The sequence below is a fragment of the Chelonus insularis genome, unplaced genomic scaffold (genome assembly GCF_013357705.1).
Source record: "Chelonus insularis isolate UGA/USDA-ARS -01 unplaced genomic scaffold, ASM1335770v1 contig_88_pilon, whole genome shotgun sequence".
Classification (NCBI taxonomy): Eukaryota; Metazoa; Arthropoda; class Insecta; order Hymenoptera; family Braconidae; genus Chelonus; species Chelonus insularis.
Window position 1 is genome coordinate 1,068,572 of NW_023276776.1, and position 23,785 is coordinate 1,092,356.

Below are 23,785 nucleotides of genomic sequence, written 5' to 3' on the forward strand. Positions count from 1 at the left end.
ATCATGGTTTATATAATTCGTTGTTATATTGCCACGAGGGCGTGCAATTCAGCTGTACGACTTTAACATATGCACCTATTGTTCAATTTCCTATACTCCAAAGTCTCCCTTATCCTTCTTACAATGGATTATCATGGTATTTTAGCTTAACAATAATCCGGAATCTTTATGCAACTACTCAAAAAATGTTGCTTTGAAAAGCACAAAAGTCAATTTATAATAAAAAGTGGTGAAAATCACTATGTAAAGACAACTTTAATATCATAAAAGACCACATTATTATTTTTTTTTTTTTATCAAATTTACTTTCTTCTTTATACACACATGTAAACGCTTTTGTCAATCAATTCTCCCCTCATTTTGTGCCACTTATCCTGCAGGAGTTTACCCTCTGACGTTGTATCTCATGGGATGACTCGAGGTATCTCCATTATTTCTATCGATTTTTTTTCTCATCCTCTTTTAAAGCTAGTACACCAATAGTTACTACTAACAATTCAACTTAATTGTTACATTGTCCTGCAAGATTTATTCTTTGAATAATTTCCTCATTTATGGAACACAAAGCATTGTTATAATTAAATAATAATAAAATAAATATTAATTCAATCAAAATAATGATATGTTTTCAACAATTCTTCGATTATTTATTGTTTAATAAAATTAATAGGTTTATTGAATTACCTTTAAGGGAATTTCAATAGAACCAGTACTCGAGACCATGTCATTTTAACTCAAGTTTATAACTGATTTAAGTTAGGAAGTAATTAAATGATTATTAAACCCAACTAATTTGCCTTAAAATAATTGCTTTCGTATTAAATAAAATTAAACATCATAAGAACTATTTACAAATGTTAATTTTTTTCAAGACGAACATTATAAAATTCATCTTAATAAATGTTGAATATTTATTTTCTTGAAATTGATCAAAAGATGTAACGTAAACATTCTTTCAGAGTTTAAATACGTGTAATGGATCAGATAATACTTTAAATCTAGAAATGACGTCATGGAATGCTAGTATTAGGTCATCAGAAAGAATTATTTTTCTGTTATTTGGAAACTAAACTGATGTAAACAATGATGTAAACAATTCAATTAGTTCAGACTATCACACCAGAAGCTTTATTACTTTAAATCATGATAATTTAAAGGTAAATAAATGAATATTTTAAATTTATTTCACAACAAATTTTAATAAAGTATATTATTTAATTATTTTTTAAAAAGAACTTGTAGCATGCATATCACTTTATCGGACATTGAACGAATGTTTATACTTGAGACTATAGTGCACTCGACTTTACTTGAGTTGCAGACACAACATGTTGTAAAAAAACACCACTTTTAACCCTTTTTTTTGTCATCTAATAATTGGATAAATTGAAAAATATGATGATATTGATAAGTAATATTATTCCAGTGTCTCTTAATTGAAGAAATATTTATTCAATGGATATTATATTTATCTATTTCTTTTTTATTTTCTATCCTATCAGTAGCTTTTGTGAACCCCAACAGCTTGCAGTTGATCAGAACAGTTTATGGTAGAATTGATAGTGAAACCAACAGTGGTTATAACTTCATAATTCATCCGTCAGAAATATGCTAGCCAAGTGAGTAAGGGTATGAGATTATATAAAAGGGGATGAATGCGCAAGGATATTTTATATATTATTCTGCGCATGCGTGATATTGATTTGTTAGTTCTATTATATCTACTATTAATACACTTAAAAAGCCATTCTTTTATTTTATTTTAATAATACTGTACTTTGTATGATCAGGCTTCTAAAGATATAAACGTAACCAACGTCTTTAGATAACCAATTTTATTACTTTTAAAATCACACTGAATTATTTATAATAAACAATTAAATTAATTCAATTGATTATTGAGAAAAATTGGAAAAAGATATATTCTTTCAAATGTATTTTATTTTAAAAATATATTAAATATCATTTTTTTTACTAAATATTGTTTAATCAGATATAAATGAATATATAATTATATAATTGACTATGTAAATATATTTAATTATACAAGACTTGGCTGAGACATTATATTTTAATATCTTTATCCATATGGGTTCATTATCGAAGTATTTAAATTAATAAATTCATTGAGTACAGTGTAGAATTAAATTTAATTTGATATATAAATACATACACACATTACACGGATGTGTATTTATATTACAGGAATCCAACTCAATGTTCTTATGCTAAATATTTGTCTCATAAAACTAAGTGAAACTTGGTGAGGAATATTTGATAACTTTGAAAGAAAAAATGAAACCAATTCAAATGAAATTTAATCAAATTTAAATTAAACTATTTTTAATTAAAAAACAATTCAGTCGAATTTTCATTTATATAAATCTCATGTTTATTTTCTTTCTTATGTTCCGCATTCCAAGTCAATTAAGAGTTATTTTTATTCATGTTTTGGTTTCGTATTCTGAAAATGATGCGTTTTCTTTCGAAAGATTATTACAAATACTCCAATATGTTATATGTGAATTGATTAAAATACAATATGTAAATACCATTAAGTCAAATATATGTCTGTATTTCCGAGTAATAATATCATAAGACAGCGAGTGTCACAGTGCATAGATGTCTTGTTGGCAATTGCCCAGTACAGCTGCAACCAAGAGAATCTCCACAAATTCGTCCGGAATTTCAATATTAGTGTCATTCCAACAGTCAGTTAACTTTTGTCAAACATTTAAAAATTCGAACACAGATATTCTTGTAAATTGTTTGAATTTATTAATATTTTTATTTTTACTAAAATAACTAAATAATATTATTTTATATCTTAAAGAAATATTTCAATTATTTTCTACATAACAGACAAAATTATTATTGTTTAATTATGAAGTTAATAATAAATAATTATAAAGTTTCCTCATAATTATAATTAAACAATAAAAACTAATATATTTATAAATACATTTATTATTATTTATTTTTTCTCAAATTTTTCATCATGACGTATTAAATTTATTTATTGAGAAAAATATTTATTAATTTGATTTAAAACAAAAATAATGACATGACATTGAAATAATAAGAAAGAGCTATTTTAAAAATATATAGAAAAATACTTGGATAAAATATATTATATATAAATATTTATAAATTATAATATAATTGTAGGTAGTTTTAATGTAAAGTCTGAAGTTGATGATTATAAAGATAATTATGATATTGGTAATGACATCACTGGACCAATTTTCCTCGCGATTGGAGATTCAGAACAGCAGAAACAGCTTCAAATTGATGATAGACGGTATTCCATTATCACATAGAATCAAAGTAAAACCGTTAGATGAAAATATCAATCATTCTTGTACGTGCTTGGTCTATATAAAACGGTACTATTTCCCAAGGCAGTACAAAAATAAGTATAAGTCATGTTCATTAAAATCACAAGTCATCGATGCATTTGAGTGCAACAACCCCTTCTCTTTTAAATATTTTTTCAATCCGTTGTCTTATCGATAAACTCTCTTAAGGTATTTAACTTATATTAGTGGCTCTTGTTTAAGTCTGATGGTTCGTTGGATCTTCCAAAAGAGCTTCAGACTGTTGAGAAGTATTTACTTTATGCTACTAGACATGAGCAAGAGAACACTTTTGTCATTTATCACTTTAACTTCTAAGCTTTGTTTAATTCATTTATAAATTTTCTAATACAATTGTCAAATGAATTATTTTATTTTTAATAATATCATCATTTTATATATTTTTATTTTAAAATTAATGATATCTCATCTCTCACTTAATAGCATTCCGTTTGATTACAAATATATTCCAATGAATGATTGGCATTTCGATACAAGAATAGCCAATTGGAAAACACCCACGCATGATGGATCGAGCTCGTATAAGAACTCTGATTAAATTTATTCTTTATGGATATTTTAACCTTATACCCGGGGAAAAAAAATCGTACTTGAATTTTATGTAATCATTAATTGAAATTAAACAAAAATTATAATTTCTAAAATTCGAGCTCGTATAAATTAAAACTCAGATGCATTGAAAATGATAGATGAGCTATAAATACATTCTTATGAATATTTTTATTTTAAATAAATTTCATGAATGAATGATTGCCAGTATGTAATATCAGTAACAATAGCTAATTATTCATTCAATTTGTCCTTGCAGTGATATTATTTTACTAAGATACCTCTGGTTGAAAGCAAATTGAATTGTCGGATGAAAACGAAGAAATTCAACCACCCGAAACTACTTTATCAACTTAGCAGGTATTACAGGTTGATCAGTTGATTTTGTAATCACCATAAGAGCTTTTTATCCTGTTAATTAAGAAGCTTTTATTTTAAATGATTCAATGATGAAATATACTTGAAATAAATCATTTACATGAATTAAAGTAAAATCAAGAGAATAATATTTAAAAATATTATCATCCAAAACGTTAATCAAAAAATGATGAATAAATTAAATGATTATTTATTTGATTATTGATAAAACCAGTTTAACTCTTTGAGTGTCAATCATACAGCATAATTAATTTTATTAGTTAATAATAAAAAGAATGAAAAAAAAACAATGATATGATTTATTTGAGTGATCTAGATTCAAAAAGACAAAACTACATTAGTTGATTTGAAAAATGATTGCGTCGATGCAATGCACTTAAGTGCATACTGGGGTTTAAATTGATAAATTTGCATAGTCCAATATAGCATACACTTATGAATGTGTAGATAAAAGCATATACCATGCTCGTAGATTTTACTTTGAATAACACAGATAAGTTAAATGATTCAGGCGACTGTTATGTACGTACGTACGTAACGGTAATATAATAAGATGTTTTAAAATAAAAATGTTGTGACAAATTAATTTAATAAGACAGAATCTTGAAATTTAAAAATAATTGGTTGACTAATCGCATCGATAAAATGAAGAAAAAAATTTCTTGACAGTCTGATTGCTTCCGGCGCGAGACTTCCGGCTCGTGACTTCCGTCAGAAATTATTTATACCTGGTACAGTTACCGCAACCTTTACTAAGTATCGTTCAAATGAAACAGTAACAAACAATTAGATTTTTTTTATTCACACTATTGTGTTTCAACAATTACAATTCCGTATTTATTTTTGAAGCAATTTTACGAATACACTTCAAATTAATATCTTTTATTATAGATCTTCTTCATTGTATAATCTTTAAAATAAAATTAGTCTGGAGTCAAAATCTTCAGTACTTCTCGAGATATCGAAAACGAAAAAAAATCGGACATACGTACGTACAATTATATGTACGGAAAATTGTACGTACGTATAGAAATTTATTTTTAAAATTTCTAAAATGCTTTTAAATGTCTCAAAATGTAAAAATATGATAAAATTACGAATTTTAAAAATCGACCCCATTAAAATAACTTCCTAATGGAAAGTTAAAAATATTACTTGAAATTTTTTTCATTTTTTAAACTTTTAATGTATAAATGTCTAATGTGTTGATCATTTGTTTGAAAAGTAGTGTTTAAAGAGGTGGTTTTTTAAAGCAATGTACACTTGAGATAAATTATTTATCCACATAATTGTAAGAAAAAAAAAAAAAATTTTCTTTCAATTTTTGTAATGACTCTCTAGGTCACTGGCTTCCTTTGACGAAGTGAATGACCTCTCTTTTTCATTTCCGGGATCTCACGGGATTTACATCATTGTATCCATAGATATGTATATACATGTCACTTGTCGGTGAAAACTGTTGGCTATTCACCGAAAGATCATTCTGTTCTCACTCATATTATAGAGCTCATCTTCATTGAAAAAACGTAGCCCACAGGCTAGACGTGTAACTAGTTTTCTCTTTTTTAACTCGTCAGTGTAATAGACTTTTTTAGAACTTTTATGACAGAATGAATGACTTCTTTACAATTTTTTCTATGCTACCATTTTACAAGGTTCATTGACCACCTTTTAGATCTTCATTAATGCTTTTTTACACTTCTTTTTTGTCAACATTCATTTTTACAGTACAATGTTGGCAAAAATTATTTTATTGACATTTAAAACAATTCAAAACAAATTAAATACTTCATAGTTACCATGATGAAAAAAATTAATTGGCTTCTTTTACAAGAATTGGTTCCATAAAAGTTATCCTTGGATCCAGAAAATATAAAAATTTTTTTAAAAACATTTGAAAATAGATGGTATCAATGTTTTTTATAACATAAATTATCATTGAAATAAATCATTGATATTTCACAATTTATCGTATCATGATAAATAATGACATAAATTTATTTACAGGGCCACGTTAATGCTTGATCATCAACAAAATAACAGAAACGACTCAGTGAAATGCAATCCATCCAATTTACTAGGTAAGAAATATTTATATTGATAAACTGAATGTATTAAAAGCCTTTAAAATTGTGGTCAATTCTTATGAGAGTAGTAAAAGTAGAGCAAACACTGCTGTAGTCTGGCTATTCTCTGATTTTGATTTTATCGTTACGAATGTTTATTGCTGCTTTAAATGAAACTTTGGGTAATTTACATCAGTCTTCCGGAAATGGTTAGAGTACATGGGAGTTTGATAAACAATCAGAGGGAGGGTGGAGCAATGATGCGCGAGTGCAGTGTAGTGAAGCAGGTAAAAGTGTGGGCAGACTTACAGCAGCCTACTCGTCTAACTCATGCCATAGGTTTTATTGCTCAATATAATGTTTGTGACGCAAGTTTGAATTTCATGTTCTCTTTGTGAACATTTTCTCTATTTTCCTATTGCCTGTTAACTTTTACCATATTAAATAAAATAGTGTATTGGATGACATGCAATTGTTATATCACTTTTGATAACTTTGTTTTAATAAAAACTAGAAAAATAGGTAATTTCTATGTCAATCACTATTATTGATTTTCAGTGTAATAATTAGATTGAAAAATACTTTAAATAATTTTTTGGATCATTAAGTTATAAATATTATTTTATTATTTAACGACAAATTTTATTAACATTTATAATAACTGGATAAATATTTATTTAAAACTTTTCATGTCCCAGGGAAAAATTACATTTATAAAAAAGTTAGTTCAAAGTACAACTATTAAGGTACAATTGAACAACTTGAAGAATAATTTGATGACATTGGATAACTTGAAATGAACTCGAAAGTTCAAGAATAGATCATTTAAAGTGGATTAAATAACTTTGAAAATTTTTATAGTCTTATTTATCCAATAAAAAATAGTTACATTAACAAAATGAGTTTTATTGAATTGAACGATATTTTTAAATAAAAATCAAATAATAAAAAAATTTTAGTTATTTTTTATCTCATAATTTTAAATAGCACATAAAAAAATTACTTAACTTTATATATAAATCAGTGAGAATATAATAAAAAAAAATTAATTCAAACAATGGTAAAATAAAAAATAAAATCACAATAAATCTCGCTAATGTTCCATTCTCTTTCATTTGACAGAAATTAAGAAATACGATGCTGTCATACATGTTACCAACGGGGGACAAACCTCCACCTCCTCGAGATACTCAGAATTGCAGTCGTCTGACACGAGTTCAGAATCATGGCGAACAAATCAAGCAGAACGGATCGACAACGATTGGAGCACCCAAGCGAGTAGCCGATGGCAATAAAACTATATTGAGTGATAGTAATGGAACATCACCAACGACTACGACAACGACAGTGATTACGACAACATCGCCTGCGAGGTCTGAAGATAGGATAGTGCGAGAAATACGATTTTATCAAACCGACATGAATGAAAGTCTGAAGCATAATGGTACGACAACGAAAAAGTCAACCCTACATACTTCCAAGGTCACCAAAGACGACAGTCTTCACAGTATCAACAGTGAAGCTAGCACGGTGGGCAGTGACCGGAAGTCCAAAATTGCTAATGGTGGCAAACACGCTAGTCTCAAAAGGTTACATTTTTATTCTATTTTATCATTTATGTCAATCATTAAGTAGCTAGATTCTAATTTTAAAAAAAATATTATTTATTCTTTAGATAATAATCAGCTAAATAACTAGTAAATGATACTTGATTATTACTTTCTAATGATAGATAAGTGGAAATTCACTTATGCATAATTAGTTGAAGCTAATTAAAATAATTCTAGTCTGAGAAAAATTTTTTTTTCAGTCAACAGTAATTTTATTCAACGATGAGAGTGTTTATATTACGCAATACTCTGGCACTTTGGCATGCCAACACGAATCTTGTGGTCAAGATCGTAGAATAAAAAGAACCATTAGTATGCTCATTGTCAAGGTAGTCAATATTAAATTAGTTGTGGATTGACACCTAGAATAATTATTGAGCTTTTACCAATCATTTAGTTAATTAGCAAATCACTTTTTTTTTTCTAATTTAAATAATTATCTTTGAAATATTTTATATCCAGCTTTATCACTTTTATACCATTGAAGACCTTGAATTTTTCTTGTCTCAAGTAGAAGATTACTCAACATTTCATTTACTCTGTATACTGTCATAAACTAACTATGAACATTGAAACTTTATTGTACGTTCGATAAAGATTATAATTTACTGTGCAAATAAGTGAAGATGATGAAGTGAACCATTTATGGAAATGAAAGAGAAAATTATTTAACGTTTGTTTATTGAAATTTTGAGTTTTAAATATTAAATTTAATTATTACTTTGAATCTAAATTCTATTTTTTAATTTTTAATAGATAAAATATTGATAAATAAATATAACAGCAATTGGAGTAATGAACGCAAAAAAATTGGTCTGTGATAAGATTAGTTGTATTTAATTTTTGTTACCACAGAAACAGGAATTCTCATGGCAAGAGATAATATTTTTGAATCATTAGGATTTCCTACTATTTAAAAGTATTTTTAAAAACAAACTTTCTCTATCTTCTTATTTGCAATTCTAAGAGCTTATAAAATATTCCTCTGTAAAAATCTACTCTATTTTTATGAATTTTTAACTTAACAAACAACTAATGAATATCAGCTGAGTCACAAGTTTCACTTGAAAATATAATACAAACTAGTCTTATGACCCTGACCTGATGTAAGGAATAAAATAAGAGTTGTATTCTTAACGACAAGCAGGTTTTGCATATCAACCCACGTGATTTGAAAGATAAGTTTTTATTTGTGTAATTGACTGGAAATGAGGTGAATTTAATTGAAAAAAATTTTCAAGCTTTGCAATATATATAAAGGATGTAAAAAAAAAAAATCATATTAATATTCAGATTTATATAATGATAATTTTTAACATATACATGTTATAATGATGATTTAAAAACTTAACTTAAAAATAAATGAACACTTACGCCAGTGAACGTGACAAGAGATCTCGAAATGCTTTGGCATATAATTATAATTGCAGAATACACCGGAATAACAGTATACTGAGTAAAGTTTCAAGAATGAGATGTGGGCGATTTTGAAGACGAGAACAATCATCTTCACTCATCAGCAAAATCAAACATAATATTTTTATTTTATAAAAGTTAAATGTTTTTTTTTTTTATATTCAGTAAATTTACAAAATTAAATAGATGTCTGCTAAAATTCATTAAATATTATTTTATTTATAAAAATTTATTTTATTAATATTTACTCGAAAATAGAAAAATTTTAAATACTTAGTATATTTTGTAATCAGCTTATAATTATTTTTAATTCATTTAATTCTTATTATTAAAGAATATTAATAAATTATCTCAACAAACTTTGAAGTAAATGAGAGAATTCCTTTGAAAAGTAAACGAGAAATAAAAAATGTATACAGATATTAAAGTAAAAGCCAAAAGTTAACTGCGCAATATAAAATCTATTTTAAACTTGATATATTACTTATATTTATTAAATTAATTTAGAAGAGTTTCGTAAATTAGTAAACAATTTTTAAGTTTTTCCTCAAATAAAAAAAAATATATATATATAATAATCAATCGTAATTTATAACTGGTTTTAATTTAATAGTTTTATAAATCATTCTTGAAAAACAAAAAATAACATAAAAATGGGAAGTATTATAACAGTATAAGAATTCTAGCACAATATAAATTCTACACGAGACGACTTTAGTTACAGAATAATAGAAGTGTGTTGGGTCTAGTTAGTAGGATCATTTATTACATGTTGTTCGCCTACAACTTTCATTGCTAACTGCTTTACGAAGTTGAAGAGTAAGATATTATCTTTGATCAGGTTTATATTTTCACCTATCACCTACGTGTCATGTTTCATTTCTTTAACAAATGAATAAAGCTATTTGTATTTATTAAACAGAATTATCATCGCAATCATAATTAATTAGTTATTATGATTAATTAACCGAATAAACTTTGACACTTCTTGATAAAACTTTATACTTGTTAGAAAAATTTCTAGACTATTAAAACATTCTAAATATATTGCAAAATAGAATAAATTATAAATAATCAAACTAATAATTCTATTTGATTAATTTTCAAAATAATTAGTTATTATGTATTACTTTGAATTAAAATTACTTAAACTATTTAATAATTTATTACATCTTTAAAAACCGATGCATCAATACTGGGAATACTGCAATTTTTGAGCCTAAAATCACTGTAATTAAAACTACAAAGCCTCACTGTGTGTCTGGAATGACTAATGTGGTTTTAATTAACGAATTCATTGATTGTTATCTGATTTATATTTTTTTTTTTAATACTGTAACTTTTAATTGATTTATTTATTTCTTTGGTTTCAGTTACATTACCATCAATTATCCATGACTATTGTATGTCATTATTTTAAACAATTAAAATTAAACTTCTATCATCATTAAACTATGTATGCATTTTAATGTGTTTACATCTAATTGTGAAACAATTTTTGGTGGTATCTCAAAAGTTGCTGATGTTTTAGATTGATGCACCAGTTTTTGTGAAACTAAACAAACTACTGTAAATTATTATTACTTCAGACATCAAAGATTTATAATCATTTTCATGATCGAACATTTAGCACAGATTTTTATCAATGAAATAAATCAAAAGCTTTGAAGAAAAAATTGATTGATAATAATTAGATTGTTGAATAAAAGATATTGTGTATAGACTAGTGACACATTAGTATAAATCTATAATAACTTAGCTTTGGTAAGAGATGAGTTTCAGTCAAGGCATATGGTTAATAGAGCAGATGTACGAATGATTACAATTCTGGGTATATATTACGCAACTAAAAAGACATATAGAGGGTGGGAGATGAAAATAAATGTTAACGAAATTGTTTGTCGACATAAAAGTCAAAAAGATGACATCATTGAGTTGGAAACTGTGACACAGTATTTTCAGTCTACTCCTTTTCTACCAAATTTACCATATGACTAATGTAGCAAATGTCTATTTAAACAATATCGCGCGTTTTACGCAATACATTTCCTGCCATCTGTTGATTTTCCGTGTAGTTATGGGCTCAGTCGGCATGTGAGAGCTATAAAATGAAAATAATTGACATAATGAAATAAAATAAACACTATTCGCAGTTTTTATCTTGAATTTATTTATTTATTTATTTAATAAAGGTGGGTAACTAACCTGATAAAAATAAAACCGATATGATTTTGATACGTTTTGCTTTCATGATTACAACATCTTTTAAGGTTATGTGATAGAAAAACTTGAACAGATTTACATAAACGATATTATTTTGTGGTTAGATATGAAATTTAATGAGCAATGTTATGATATGAGAATATTTATATATAGACAAAAGGGCCAAGAGTTATTGGATTATTTTATTTACAGGGTATCTTTTGGCTCAAGTAAAGGATCCATGGTTGAGACATTAGTTTACGAAACACCGGTTCAAGAGGAACCAGAAATTAACCACTTTCTTGAACAAAACAACCGACTTCCGATCACTCCCGTTCCTGACACTGAGTAAGTTAAAACTTGTGCTCTCATTTCACTGAATAATTACGCGCCAACGCACGTGCATGATTTACAGTTCATTTGTGACGTTTTAAGACACACCCTTTTTCAAAATATACACATCAGAGTATATTTATAAATCGATAATAAAATTTTGTTCAAAATATCTATTAAATTTTATTTACTTTCACTGATTTTTCTTTTCTTGATTTAATAAAAATAATATTTTTATATGTTTAACGTTAAAATTTATTTATCGTTCTATTTATAAACATTTTTATGATGCAGTTAAAATATTATAGATCAAACATGTGCTTAGAATTTTCATCAAGTATTTTATTCAAATTTAGATTCTATTTTTATGGATAAAGATATTGTTATTTTTTCAGAAAATAACGTTTAAATTAAAAATAAATTTTTGTAAAAGATATTTTATGTAAAATAAATTCATTAGTTATGCTGTAATATTTATTATAAATCTAACTGTTTTAAGATGACTCGGAAAAATGTGAATAAGATTATGAAATGAACTTGGAAGTTTAACAAAAATATTATTAAATAAAACAATAAACTCTAGACTAAAGTAAAAATAATAACGTGAGGGTATTTATGATTAAAAAATTTCAAATTTATTAGAAAAGAAATTAAAATATAAATCCTTTATTAATTGATCGGAATATTTATTAAAATATTATTATTTTAAAAAATTACACGAATATGAAAATTTATCAAATTAAAACAATATATATATATATTAAAATAAAAATCTTGATTCATTTCCAATGTGCGATAAATTGAACAAAAATTAGAAACAAATAGATAAATTGAAAATAAAATCAATGACAAAAAATTGAGGTTGATTGGTATCAATAAATTATATATTATTTCTATATGAAACTTTATTGATTTTATTTCATAAAAAAAAACATAAAGATTAAAATTAAATTATTAATAACAATCATCATCTAGTGTATATAATACAGAAATAATAGTATGTACGATAAAAATATTTTTATAATCATTCGGGTTGTATTTGAACATGTACGATAGGTTGTATAAAAATGCATTCACGTCAAAAACAACGTGGAAATCATGAATAATCGAGTATCGTTATATGGAGGATGATTATAAACGCATACGGACGTACTATGTATACCTATATGTATTCAAAACACGAAGAGACTTATTAACGGAATCAAACGTGATAATGATCATTATGTAAAGATCCAGCACCCATTGATGGATGACGTGGGTGTAGAATGAAAACATTCGCAAGGTTACTTTTTATACACGTATCTAATATTAAACCATACTTTTACTCTAGTAAAAATCATTGCTCTAATTACAAACATTTGAATAATACAAAGATAAAATTATTTTGATAATAAAAAAAAGATTCAATCAAGTCATTATGATGGTAAGAATTAAACACTTTGGAAGGAAAAATCATAATGTTGTGAGGATGAATAAATAATCAATGGAAAAATAAATTGATAAGATTAGAGTAAATTATTGTAAAGTAGAACAAATGAGGTTAAATAATGTATTTGAAGTAAAAAAAAATAAAATGCCTTCAGTTTCGAGGTAAAAATATAGTATGATGCATTTAGGAACTGTATATATGTAGACTAAACTAGTGAGCTGAAAAATACTAAATAACTTGTTTGTCTACGTGAGCGATATAATTAGATTCACTTTTATCAAAATTGCTTGTGTATGGCTGCACATACTACGTCGTTATTCTTTTTATTCTTCCAATTCTTCGATGTAAAATACTTTACTCGCTGTTTCTTTCTTTTTTTTTTTTTATATTCAAGAATTTCTGAAATAAAAATAAAAGAAATTTTGTCAAAACATTTTATTTTATTTTTAAAAATAATTTCAAACTAGTAAATACTTTTATAAAAACTTTTAAATTACTTTTTTTTTGTTAATCTACAAAAAATACTTTTATCATCAAAAAATTAATAAATAAAATCCTTTTAATTAAATACTAGTGTTCTATAAATATACTCTATCCTCATGGAACGTTTGATTTATTATTGAAAATTAAATTGAGACATACGTGCCACTTATAGGAAATTAATTCAAATTTATTTGGAATAAAAAAAAAAAAAAAAAAAAAAAAATGAAACAATTTTTTAGTTAAACAAGACTGTCAAAGTATAAATCTAAGTCTAGCTTTCATTGATAATAACAAGTAAATGTCATGATTTGATTTGATGAAAAGTTGACTAAATATTTGAATGAAATGGCGAGTGCGCATGCGCAAGAAATAGTTCGGATTTATTCGTGAATTTTCGGGCGGTGAGACGCCGACAAGCCGAACGCAGGCGTGGTAGTGACGCGAGACCGCTCCGTGTGAGAATTACTGATAGATTTTTCAGTCGTGTCAGGCCTGTTTTCGGCGTGACAGAGTGTTTATTTGGTGATTATGTTTTTTAATCTATCTCATTTTATAATTAACATTATCTTTATAAGGTTTTTTAATCTAAAATCACATTAAAAGTTTGCCCATAAAATAGTGTTTAATTTTTGGCCGTTCTCCAGTTATTGGTACACCTTCATGTGATATACTAACTTGTATTGGAGGTAGCTTACATAATTAAGCAACAGATTTCTCAAGTCACTTGCCGGTATAACTATGCTACAATAGACTTGTGATTCATACGATTAACACAAAATTCATATTGTTTTGAAGCATCGTTTATTATCTACAATTTTTATCGAGATATTCAGGTAGTAATAATATTTCTTTTACGTACATATTTTTTCACACAAAATTTTAGACTTTAATTAGATTATAAATATTTTTATAAGCCATATTTTTTTTTTTTTACTCTTTTAGTATATTTATTGAAAAATTTTTATTTTTAAGCATAATAATAAATATTTTACTTTAATATTAAATTTTAGTTACAACTTTTTTCTTAAACGATTTTTCTCTTTTCTCGTACTTTCATTATTATTTTAAGGTACTGAAGATTTAGTTTAAATGTTATGCTTACTCGTTTACAATTCAAGTTTAATTTTAAATGAAAAATAAATAAGTCTTTCTGATATAAAACATGTATTCTTTAAATTCATAAAAAAAAAAAAAAAAATGATTTCTAGGTATTAATTTATTAATGTAAAATCAATTATTTGAACTTTTTTATGATCATTTATTAAAGTAATATTTAAAAATAAATAAATAATGAATGATTTTGAGAAATAATGGATTAGAGAATGCATTCTAAATCGAAGTGTATTTTTTAAGAAAAAAAAAGTAATGAAATTTGTATTATTTTTGAAAGAATTTTATAATAGTGATGTCTTTGATAAAAGTTGAAATAATTATTCGTTTTTGAAATTAGAAAATCAAGATGTCATTGTAATAATCACTGATTCAATGAGTTTAACAGGTTTTTAATTGACTTAAATTAAAATTAATGAACCTATCAAGTGTTTCTGACATTTTAAAAAATGTTTAAGCAATTGAGAGAATGATCCTTTTGTTATTTTAAATTTATAACCTATTTGTCTGTACACCTACAGATGGTCAGTTATTGTTCATTTCATATCTCTTGAAAGAGACAATTCGTTAAAATTGCGAAAAGGATGAGAATATAAGTTCTGGAACTACAATAATGTAAACGCCGGTTTCACTGAGTTACTATGGCAACCCGCCATCTTGACACACATTATTGGAGTATCCTCCCATTTCAACAATTTGTAGCTTGTATCCAATTAAATATCCACCAAATTTTTCTTACGATATAGATAAAATATTGACTTTTCCTAATAAGGAAATATTTTAAAAATAATCCGCTTTATTTGAGAGGATTTATTTCTTATTGAAAGCTAAAAGATTTTTTAAAAGCACTAGGATTCCTTGATCCTTTCCAGAAATTTGTAAATTATTTTTTCTTTTGATAAATTGAGTTTACTGACATAATGATAGTCATCAGTATTAGATAACACTTTGGTTGTTTACTAATTATAAATATCTATTTTATTTACATTGCTCAATTTATTAATAATAATCAATTCTATAAGTTAAAGTTGAAATTTTTCTAATAAAATTCAGTTTAATGAATGACAATAAATAAGATAATTATTATGAATATTATAATTTAGAATGAATATATTTCTTATTAAAAGTCTATTATAAAAGTTGAAACATTAATAGGTGAATACATAAACACAGTTACTCTTGCTGTGTGTATTTATTATTATTTTTTTTTTCGACATGATGTCATTTACTAAATACATCGGCACATGTGAATGCCTGTAGAGATGTAGACCTTGAGTAAGTGACATCATCCATTGAACCAACAATGCATTTCTATATTATGTGTCTTCAGTATCTTGTGCGCATTTTGGAACTACGTGATATCATTTCTCCTTTTTTTCAATCAATATTCTACCATTTTTTTTTATTTGAGAAAACGCCCGTTCTTTGCGAATTTATTAATTTTTTTTTTTATTCCTATAAATTGAGGAAATAATTATAAATTAATTCGAAATATTATTGTAGTTAGTTTCGGTCTAATTAATTTTGTGATCATTGTAAAATGATGTGGTTAATATTTATGATAATAGTATAGTTAATTAAAACATTATAAATAAGTATCGCAAATGCATCATAATAGATTAAACCCTGTCGATTTGCATCAGGAGGATTCAAGTGCAAGTAACGTCACTCAATCCAGATAGATCGATTATTCGATCAGACTGGCGATTCTGAGGTGAACAAACTTGATTGTGAGATAACCAGTATTATATTTCATTTTATTTTCTATTATCTAACATTTTCTATTATTCGTGATCTTTTCTTTTTAACTATTTTTTGCATTACTTTTATATTTTTTATCTTATTTTCTAATACTATTATTATAAAAGATTCATTGATAAATATTATATGATAATATTAATTTATTTTTAGCAAAGAAATTTTATTTTGTTAATTATTTTACTGAAAATCGATACTTTATTGAATGAACTAATGATTAAATCGAAATATAAACGATGTAATATAATAATTATTGAATAATTATACCTCAATGAAGAATTAATTAAATGAATTTTTAATTTTTATCTTAAGAAAACGATTTAATGAGAAATTACTTTAATATCGATAAAAAAATACAATCAATTGATTCAATACTCTCTTAAATATAAAAAAATTATATATATATATATATATATGTAATAAATGGAAGGTCATTATTTAACTTATTTTAAAACTCACTTTTCAAGAATATTTTTCAAATTACATTTTTTTTTTTTTTGATGAATAAAAATTTCTGTGACTCTTGAATTTTTCTCATTGAATATCAGAGTAATGATACAGTGGTGTATTATTTTTAAATATAAAATATATATTTTTAACGTAATTTTAAGTTTTATAAAAACGAATACTTTACTAAAAAATATGTTGAAATTACAACTTCATCAGTTAAGGAGTGTTTTACAATCACGTGATGAGTGAAAAAAAAATAATGACGTGCGAAAAATGCATAGAAGACTTCAAATAGACTTTTTATAGTTAAAATAAATCTACAAGATTTCTTTGCCAATTTAAATTGGAGAAAAAAATTCGTAATATCTACACTTGTCGATAAAAATACAATTTAAATACATATTTATATAATATATAATAATAATAATTATCATTATTATGAAGAAATTGTAAATATTTTAATATTAAAAATATAATTATTTATTTGTATTATTCAAAAGAAATGGAATATATGATTTTTTGCATTTATTTTCATATATATTAAATTATATCGTGGTAAAAAAAAAAAAAATGGATCTTTAGAAACATAAACGGTAACTCGGCGCCACGCTGACGAGATCGATGTACTTTAGTCGTTTGTTCACCATGACCTACCTTTAAAGTAACTCTATATGAAAATCGTAAAAATCTTCAGCACTGTAAAAAATAATCATCCAATAACAGTTACTAAAAATTGATTTAAAAATATCCAGATTTATATTAATTATATTATAATTTAATATTCATTGATAAATAATCATTTTAATTTTATTTTTTTTTTTTTTTGTTAATTTTCAGTGAAGGCAGGGAAAAAGTACGTGTCGCGTTTCTGGGCCCACAGCCTCATCCTACGACGCCTGGTGTCCTTCTCCTAGAACCCTTGATACCTACGGATCATTTTATTGACGCCATGTCGGCTGGTCCTGCGGAACTCCTCACTACCCATACTGAGCACACATCACCAGCCTATCACACCCAAATTAGGTAAATAAAAACATACTTTGACCCTTTTATATATATATATTAAAATGAACTCAATGACCCCTCCTTTTATAATAATCATACGTCCGATTTATGCCAACCCCAGGATGTTAACTCACCGGAAATGACGTTATTTTTTTTTACACATCCTTTAAAGGTGTCAAATCTTCTTCTTTAAATTTTTCCTTTTAACTGCTATATCAATATATTTAATCATTTAGTAGAATTTACGATTAAACTTATTATAGTACGTAATAGTATACTAGAGTGATCTTTTAGATGATGTCAAAATTAACTAGCTAAAAAATAATACAAATTTTTTTAAATCATTAAAAAAAAAGGGTTTTAAATCATAATGATAATCTGTAAAAATAAAAAAAAATTAATTGATTAAACAAATCAAAGAGTGTAAGAGTTTTTTACACCATTATATACAATAATGCTCTTTTTCAAACTACTTATGAGAAATAGTCTCTTTTAAAAATGATATTATGGATTTTTTATCAAGCAACTAATGAGAATTTAATGTGTATGATTCAAATCTATCAAGTACATTTTAAAAATGACAAAAAGTCACAAAGAGAATTAATTTTCAACATGTAATTACTATGTTTACATTGCATGAAGCATAGAAGATATAAAACTGTTTGAATAAAAAAAAAAAAAGGTAATGAAATAATAATAAAAAGTTAAAGGCCAAAATGATGCTATAATGGAATAGTCATCACTATAAAATCAATTGATTCAATTCATCAGTATATTAGTTTACTCGAGAGTAATATACCATATCTATATCATGAAAAAATAAGTGTATTATTCATCATACAAATCGAATCGACAGTGATAGCTTATCGCTAATCACAGGACTCAGCTTACGATGCAAGAATAGTCCTATCAACAATTTGCAGTTAAGTCGATAGTAAACTCGATTCTATCGAGAATTAGCTGAGCAGTTTATCAAGGAAATAAGTAATAAAAATTTAACGAGAATGGTAGAGATCAAGTTGGTAGCTATAATTAAAATCTAGTACTAATTTAGTTTGAGTCATTTCTCAAGTACATCCTGGTTTTTTTTATTCTTTCTGAATTAATAACGGTGACTTTGTTGATGATAAATTATGTGCCAAGTGTATTAAATTTAAGAGTGCCTTGATAATCATTTTTATGATGATTATGTATGGAGTATTGTGTATCACTATAATTAATAAATTGTCCTATACATTTAGTGTATGTGAAAGTATCTTATAAAACTGACTGATGATCCATTTATTTAATATAATGAAACTTTCAAAATTTTTAATGTGAAAGAATAAAGTGATTTATTTTTTTGAAGTTAAGCAATATCCTCACAACATGTTGGTTAATTTATAATTTCAAGTGAGGAAGATTTATTTATTATCAACATATATTAGAGGTCAATAGACCTAATATGGAAACTTTAGACATTTTATAATATTTTTGTTTTTAAATTATGCTAAAATTTAAGTACTTGTTATTTAAATTAATTCAAGAATTATGCTTAAAACATTGGATTACTTTATCACCAATACCTTGAATATTTTCTAAACCAACATGCTAAAAAGTTGATGAAATTATCCATGACAATAATGAATTTATTCTCTTGGTAATAATAAATAAACTATTTTATTGTTTGAAATGATGCGTTTGGATTTGAATATGGTTATCATCAAATCATCGAAAGGTTGTGTTCAACAAACAAATACATTTTCATACAATGAAGAAATTATTTCCAATATTAATTTACATTAAATGACTATTGTGTGATACCAACAAGGTTTGATAATTGAACAAAATTGACAGAAAATATTATGTATTAATTTTTCATAACAATTGAAATGGGAATTTTAAATTGATTAAAAAATTTAATTTTTTATACTTCATATTCTTACAAAATTTGATGGAAGATCAACTTTTTCAGCCTACTTTTCATCAATCTGTGATTAATTTATCAATTTATTACTGTATTATTAAGCAATTAAATATCACACCTTCAACCCAAGTAATTGAATCCATTAAATAACCCAAGAAAAAGTATAATCACTTCCGGTGGTGTGAAAAAGCCAAATTCAACAGCAATGATGAAGCTACAATTTGGCTATCGTACCAGAAATCTATGCCAAACTTTAGATCATTTCTAAAATCCAAAAAGAATGTCATTATTACAATGATAGGATCATCATCATCAACATCAAACAATTTCTTGCTTCCAGAGAGGACTATTGAAATGAAATGATCTCACTTCAATCATTAATCAAATACTGAATTCTTCAGTACTCTTCTGCGTTCATATTCACTGATAATGTGATAAGCTTCAAAGGAGAATGTGCACAAAATAACTGCTTTCTTAGTATCACCCTAGCAGACCTACCATACTAGTTGCGATACATCACTCTGTAAAGGTGCCAGAAGGCATTGCTAATGCCTTTGTCTATATTTATATCAGCCAACCGACATGATTCCTTCGAGTAGTTCCCTATCCAGTGTCGACGACGGCAACGATGCCGACGATGAGGAGCAGGACAGTAATGTTGAGTCAAAGAGTAAAGGGAGAGGATGGAAGATCGATATAGCGTGGGTGGGATGTGCAGAAGCGCTGCCAGCTAGCCGCCAGTTGTGCTGTCGGCTGCATTGGTGAACACTTCAATGTATTGGACTATTTTACTCTTATTATTCTCTCCAATGCAGTTTTTATTGCAATGATTTTGTTCACGTTATTCTTTATTTCGTGATCATTTTCTATTTGCATTAATTTTCTAAAAATAGTCATTGTCATATCAATGATAGACTAATTGAATTTTTCTCATCATCAACTTGAAGAGTGAATTGAAACAACTTGTGTACAACTTGAGACTGTCAACAGAATAGTAACGACTTCATTGATGACTCAGATAATTAATTTATTTGTGCTTCACCATTAAATGTTACGAGAATTTTCGTAAAAAAAAAAAAAGTTATTGGAATAAATAAATGATTCATTAATAAAAGCAACAGTGAGAGAATGTAGAATGTGTATTGCACTCAATTTGATCTGTTTTATTAGTTCTTTGACATGTCACTTTGGTGCCAAAAATAGTTTGCCAAATAAGACTACGCATTGTTTTTAGGATCCTGACCTGCCTCAGATCAATTCATTTTCACTTGGCTTGTTTTTTATTTAACTCTGTTAGGGTCGATTTAATTAACTACTAATTGTCTTGTTGATCAATGACTTTTATGATGATTTATGAATTGATTATTTATTCTTTTTTATCATAATAGCTTTTTATTTATTATTTTTAATTTCTCCTTTTTCTTCTTTTTTATTTGTTTTGTTCAATTATTAGCATCTATGGAACCGGTAAGACCCCTAAATGCGCATGTGCAAGCTCTGGTGTGTGTAACATTGCTTCACCCGCTGGCCCACATTTATTCCCCATCTGGAATGTGACCCATAAGTTTCCCCTCCAAGTTTCTAGGCTATATTCACGTGCACATAGATATACTTATCCAGTATTGTATTTTAAAATGTCACGCAAATTCAAGCTTTTCTAATGATGAATTCACCATTTTTTTTGAAATGTCAATCACTATTTTTTTCATGCCTTGGACTTGATTACTATCAAACAAGTTCATCCGATAAAAAATGTTCAAGCACTATTGAAATTCACGATACACTGTCATCAGCACTGATATCAATGTGTAGAATAATTTATTGATTCCTACCAATCAGATTAAAATGAAGAAAAAAAAAATTATTCCTATTAATCATTTATATATTTCGCAATTTTTAGTTTCAAAATGATCAATTAAAATTCAAAGTATTTATAATTGAGTAATATTGACATAAATAATTATTTATTTATATCTTCACTTTGAGAATTTTTCATTAATAAATTTCACTTGCATGCAGTGCAAAAGTGTCTTCTTAATAGATGTTGATTAATCCTAATATTCATGTAACTGAAATTGTTTCTACGTCGTATATTTCATCATACGTATTTAAAGATAGGGTGGATGAATTTTTATAAATAAATTTCTATTCTCAATCGAACTAAATTTTTTTAATATTTATATTTATCAATTTAAAATTGACTTGAAATTGAAACCATACAGTGTCGCAGTAAGAAAAAAAAAAATAAATCGATAGCCACGGTGTACAGTTAAATATTCCATGTGTGTACTCAATGCTATTTTTCATTGAACAACATTCAGAATATAAAAGATCTAGATTTAATAAATAATCTTACCATTTCTAAGAATTCATCAATTATTAAAATAGTAGATAAAATATATTTATTTAAAGAATAGTATTGACTTGAATATTGGATACAATTATTTATTAAAGAGGTGCAGTATCTGTTTACTGGAATGCGAAATAGGTCAAGGTTTGTGAAAATTAGAGCACTGGAACACAGTAAAGAATAAAGTAAACATTTCAATTCAATGGCTTCAATAGTATTTATGTTAAATTGCATTTTTATATTTAATTTATATAAATGTCTATTTTAAAAATCATTTTACACATAAATCAAGAATTAATTCATGCAACTGAATATTTTTTCACGCTAGAATTCAAGTATATTATTGACAATGATAAACTAATTTTTCTTTCATTTTAAAAATAATTAGTTAACGTTACTTTTATTTATGAGAATGTTGTTAAAAAATTCTCGTAACATTTATTAAGTAGGATAAATAAATTAAAAATGATAAATTTTTACATTAGTGCATATGATGAAACATCAAGGTTGGAATGAAATATTGAAATCTATAAATAAATTTTATAGATAACATCAAAAAAAAAATTAGATACTCAAATTTAGTCAAATTACAATGAAATTAGTTATGCAATAAGAGAACAATATATTTATTTATATGACAACTACACACGGTGGTCATGTTTATTATGTGATAAAAGTACCTAAAGAAGGCGAAGAAAATGAAAGGTAAATAATTCTATTTGTTTTATTTATCCTTTTAAATAATTCCGTGACTTGAAATAATTTATTTAAATGACTATTTCACATTGTTGAGCAGAAAAATTAATTTTATTCACAAATAAAAATGACTTTATTTAGCTTTTATTGATTAGATTAAAATATACAGATTTAAAAATTTATTATTGTCAATTTGTGATAACAAAATATATTTTCATTCAATTTAATTATACTACGAAATATTTGACATGTAAATGACGAATACGTCATTTAATTACAATATCTATGTTAGCTAAATAAACTTTATACAAAGTGAATTTCTATGCTCTATTAGTAGTTAATTGTACGTAATGGGAAGTGATGGAAGATTTGTCGATTCCGTAGGTTATCACTTCAGACTTAATTTCCGGTATTTTCAATTACTGAGATTAAAAAAAAAAAGCTATTAGTTCATTTGATTTAACAAAGGTTTGTAGAAAAAATTTTAAACAATACTTGGTTTGAATAATATCATGGTATTCTTACAAGGACATCATTATGTAGTGTGATGTAATGCTTTTGTTATACAATTACAACAAAACACAATAATGAATGATTGAAACAAAAAATATGTGAATCAAGAAAATAAATCAATCAAATTCAAGATATTAATACAACTATTTATATT

At 25.8% G+C, this 23,785-nt stretch overlaps 1 protein-coding gene across 3 annotated transcripts in view; it reads left to right on the top strand.

Moving 5' to 3' along the window:
* LOC118071589 (uncharacterized) overlaps positions 1 to 23,785 on the top strand; it is a 30,438-nt gene that overhangs the window by 4,520 nt on the left and 2,133 nt on the right. For 2 of the 3 annotated variants that reach the window (XM_035090792.1, XM_035090790.1), the window contains exons 2-5: positions 6,312 to 6,385; positions 7,493 to 7,959; positions 11,812 to 11,946; positions 17,999 to 18,184. In XM_035090792.1, the coding sequence (XP_034946683.1) occupies positions 7,508 to 7,959; positions 11,812 to 11,946; positions 17,999 to 18,184 (773 nt within the window). In that variant the 5' untranslated portion in view covers positions 6,312 to 6,385; positions 7,493 to 7,507. Of the gene's footprint in view, positions 1 to 4,185; positions 4,287 to 6,311; positions 6,386 to 7,492; positions 7,960 to 11,811; positions 11,947 to 17,998; positions 18,185 to 23,785 lie in introns of all 3 variants that reach the window. The other variant, XM_035090791.1, reaches the window with a different exon arrangement.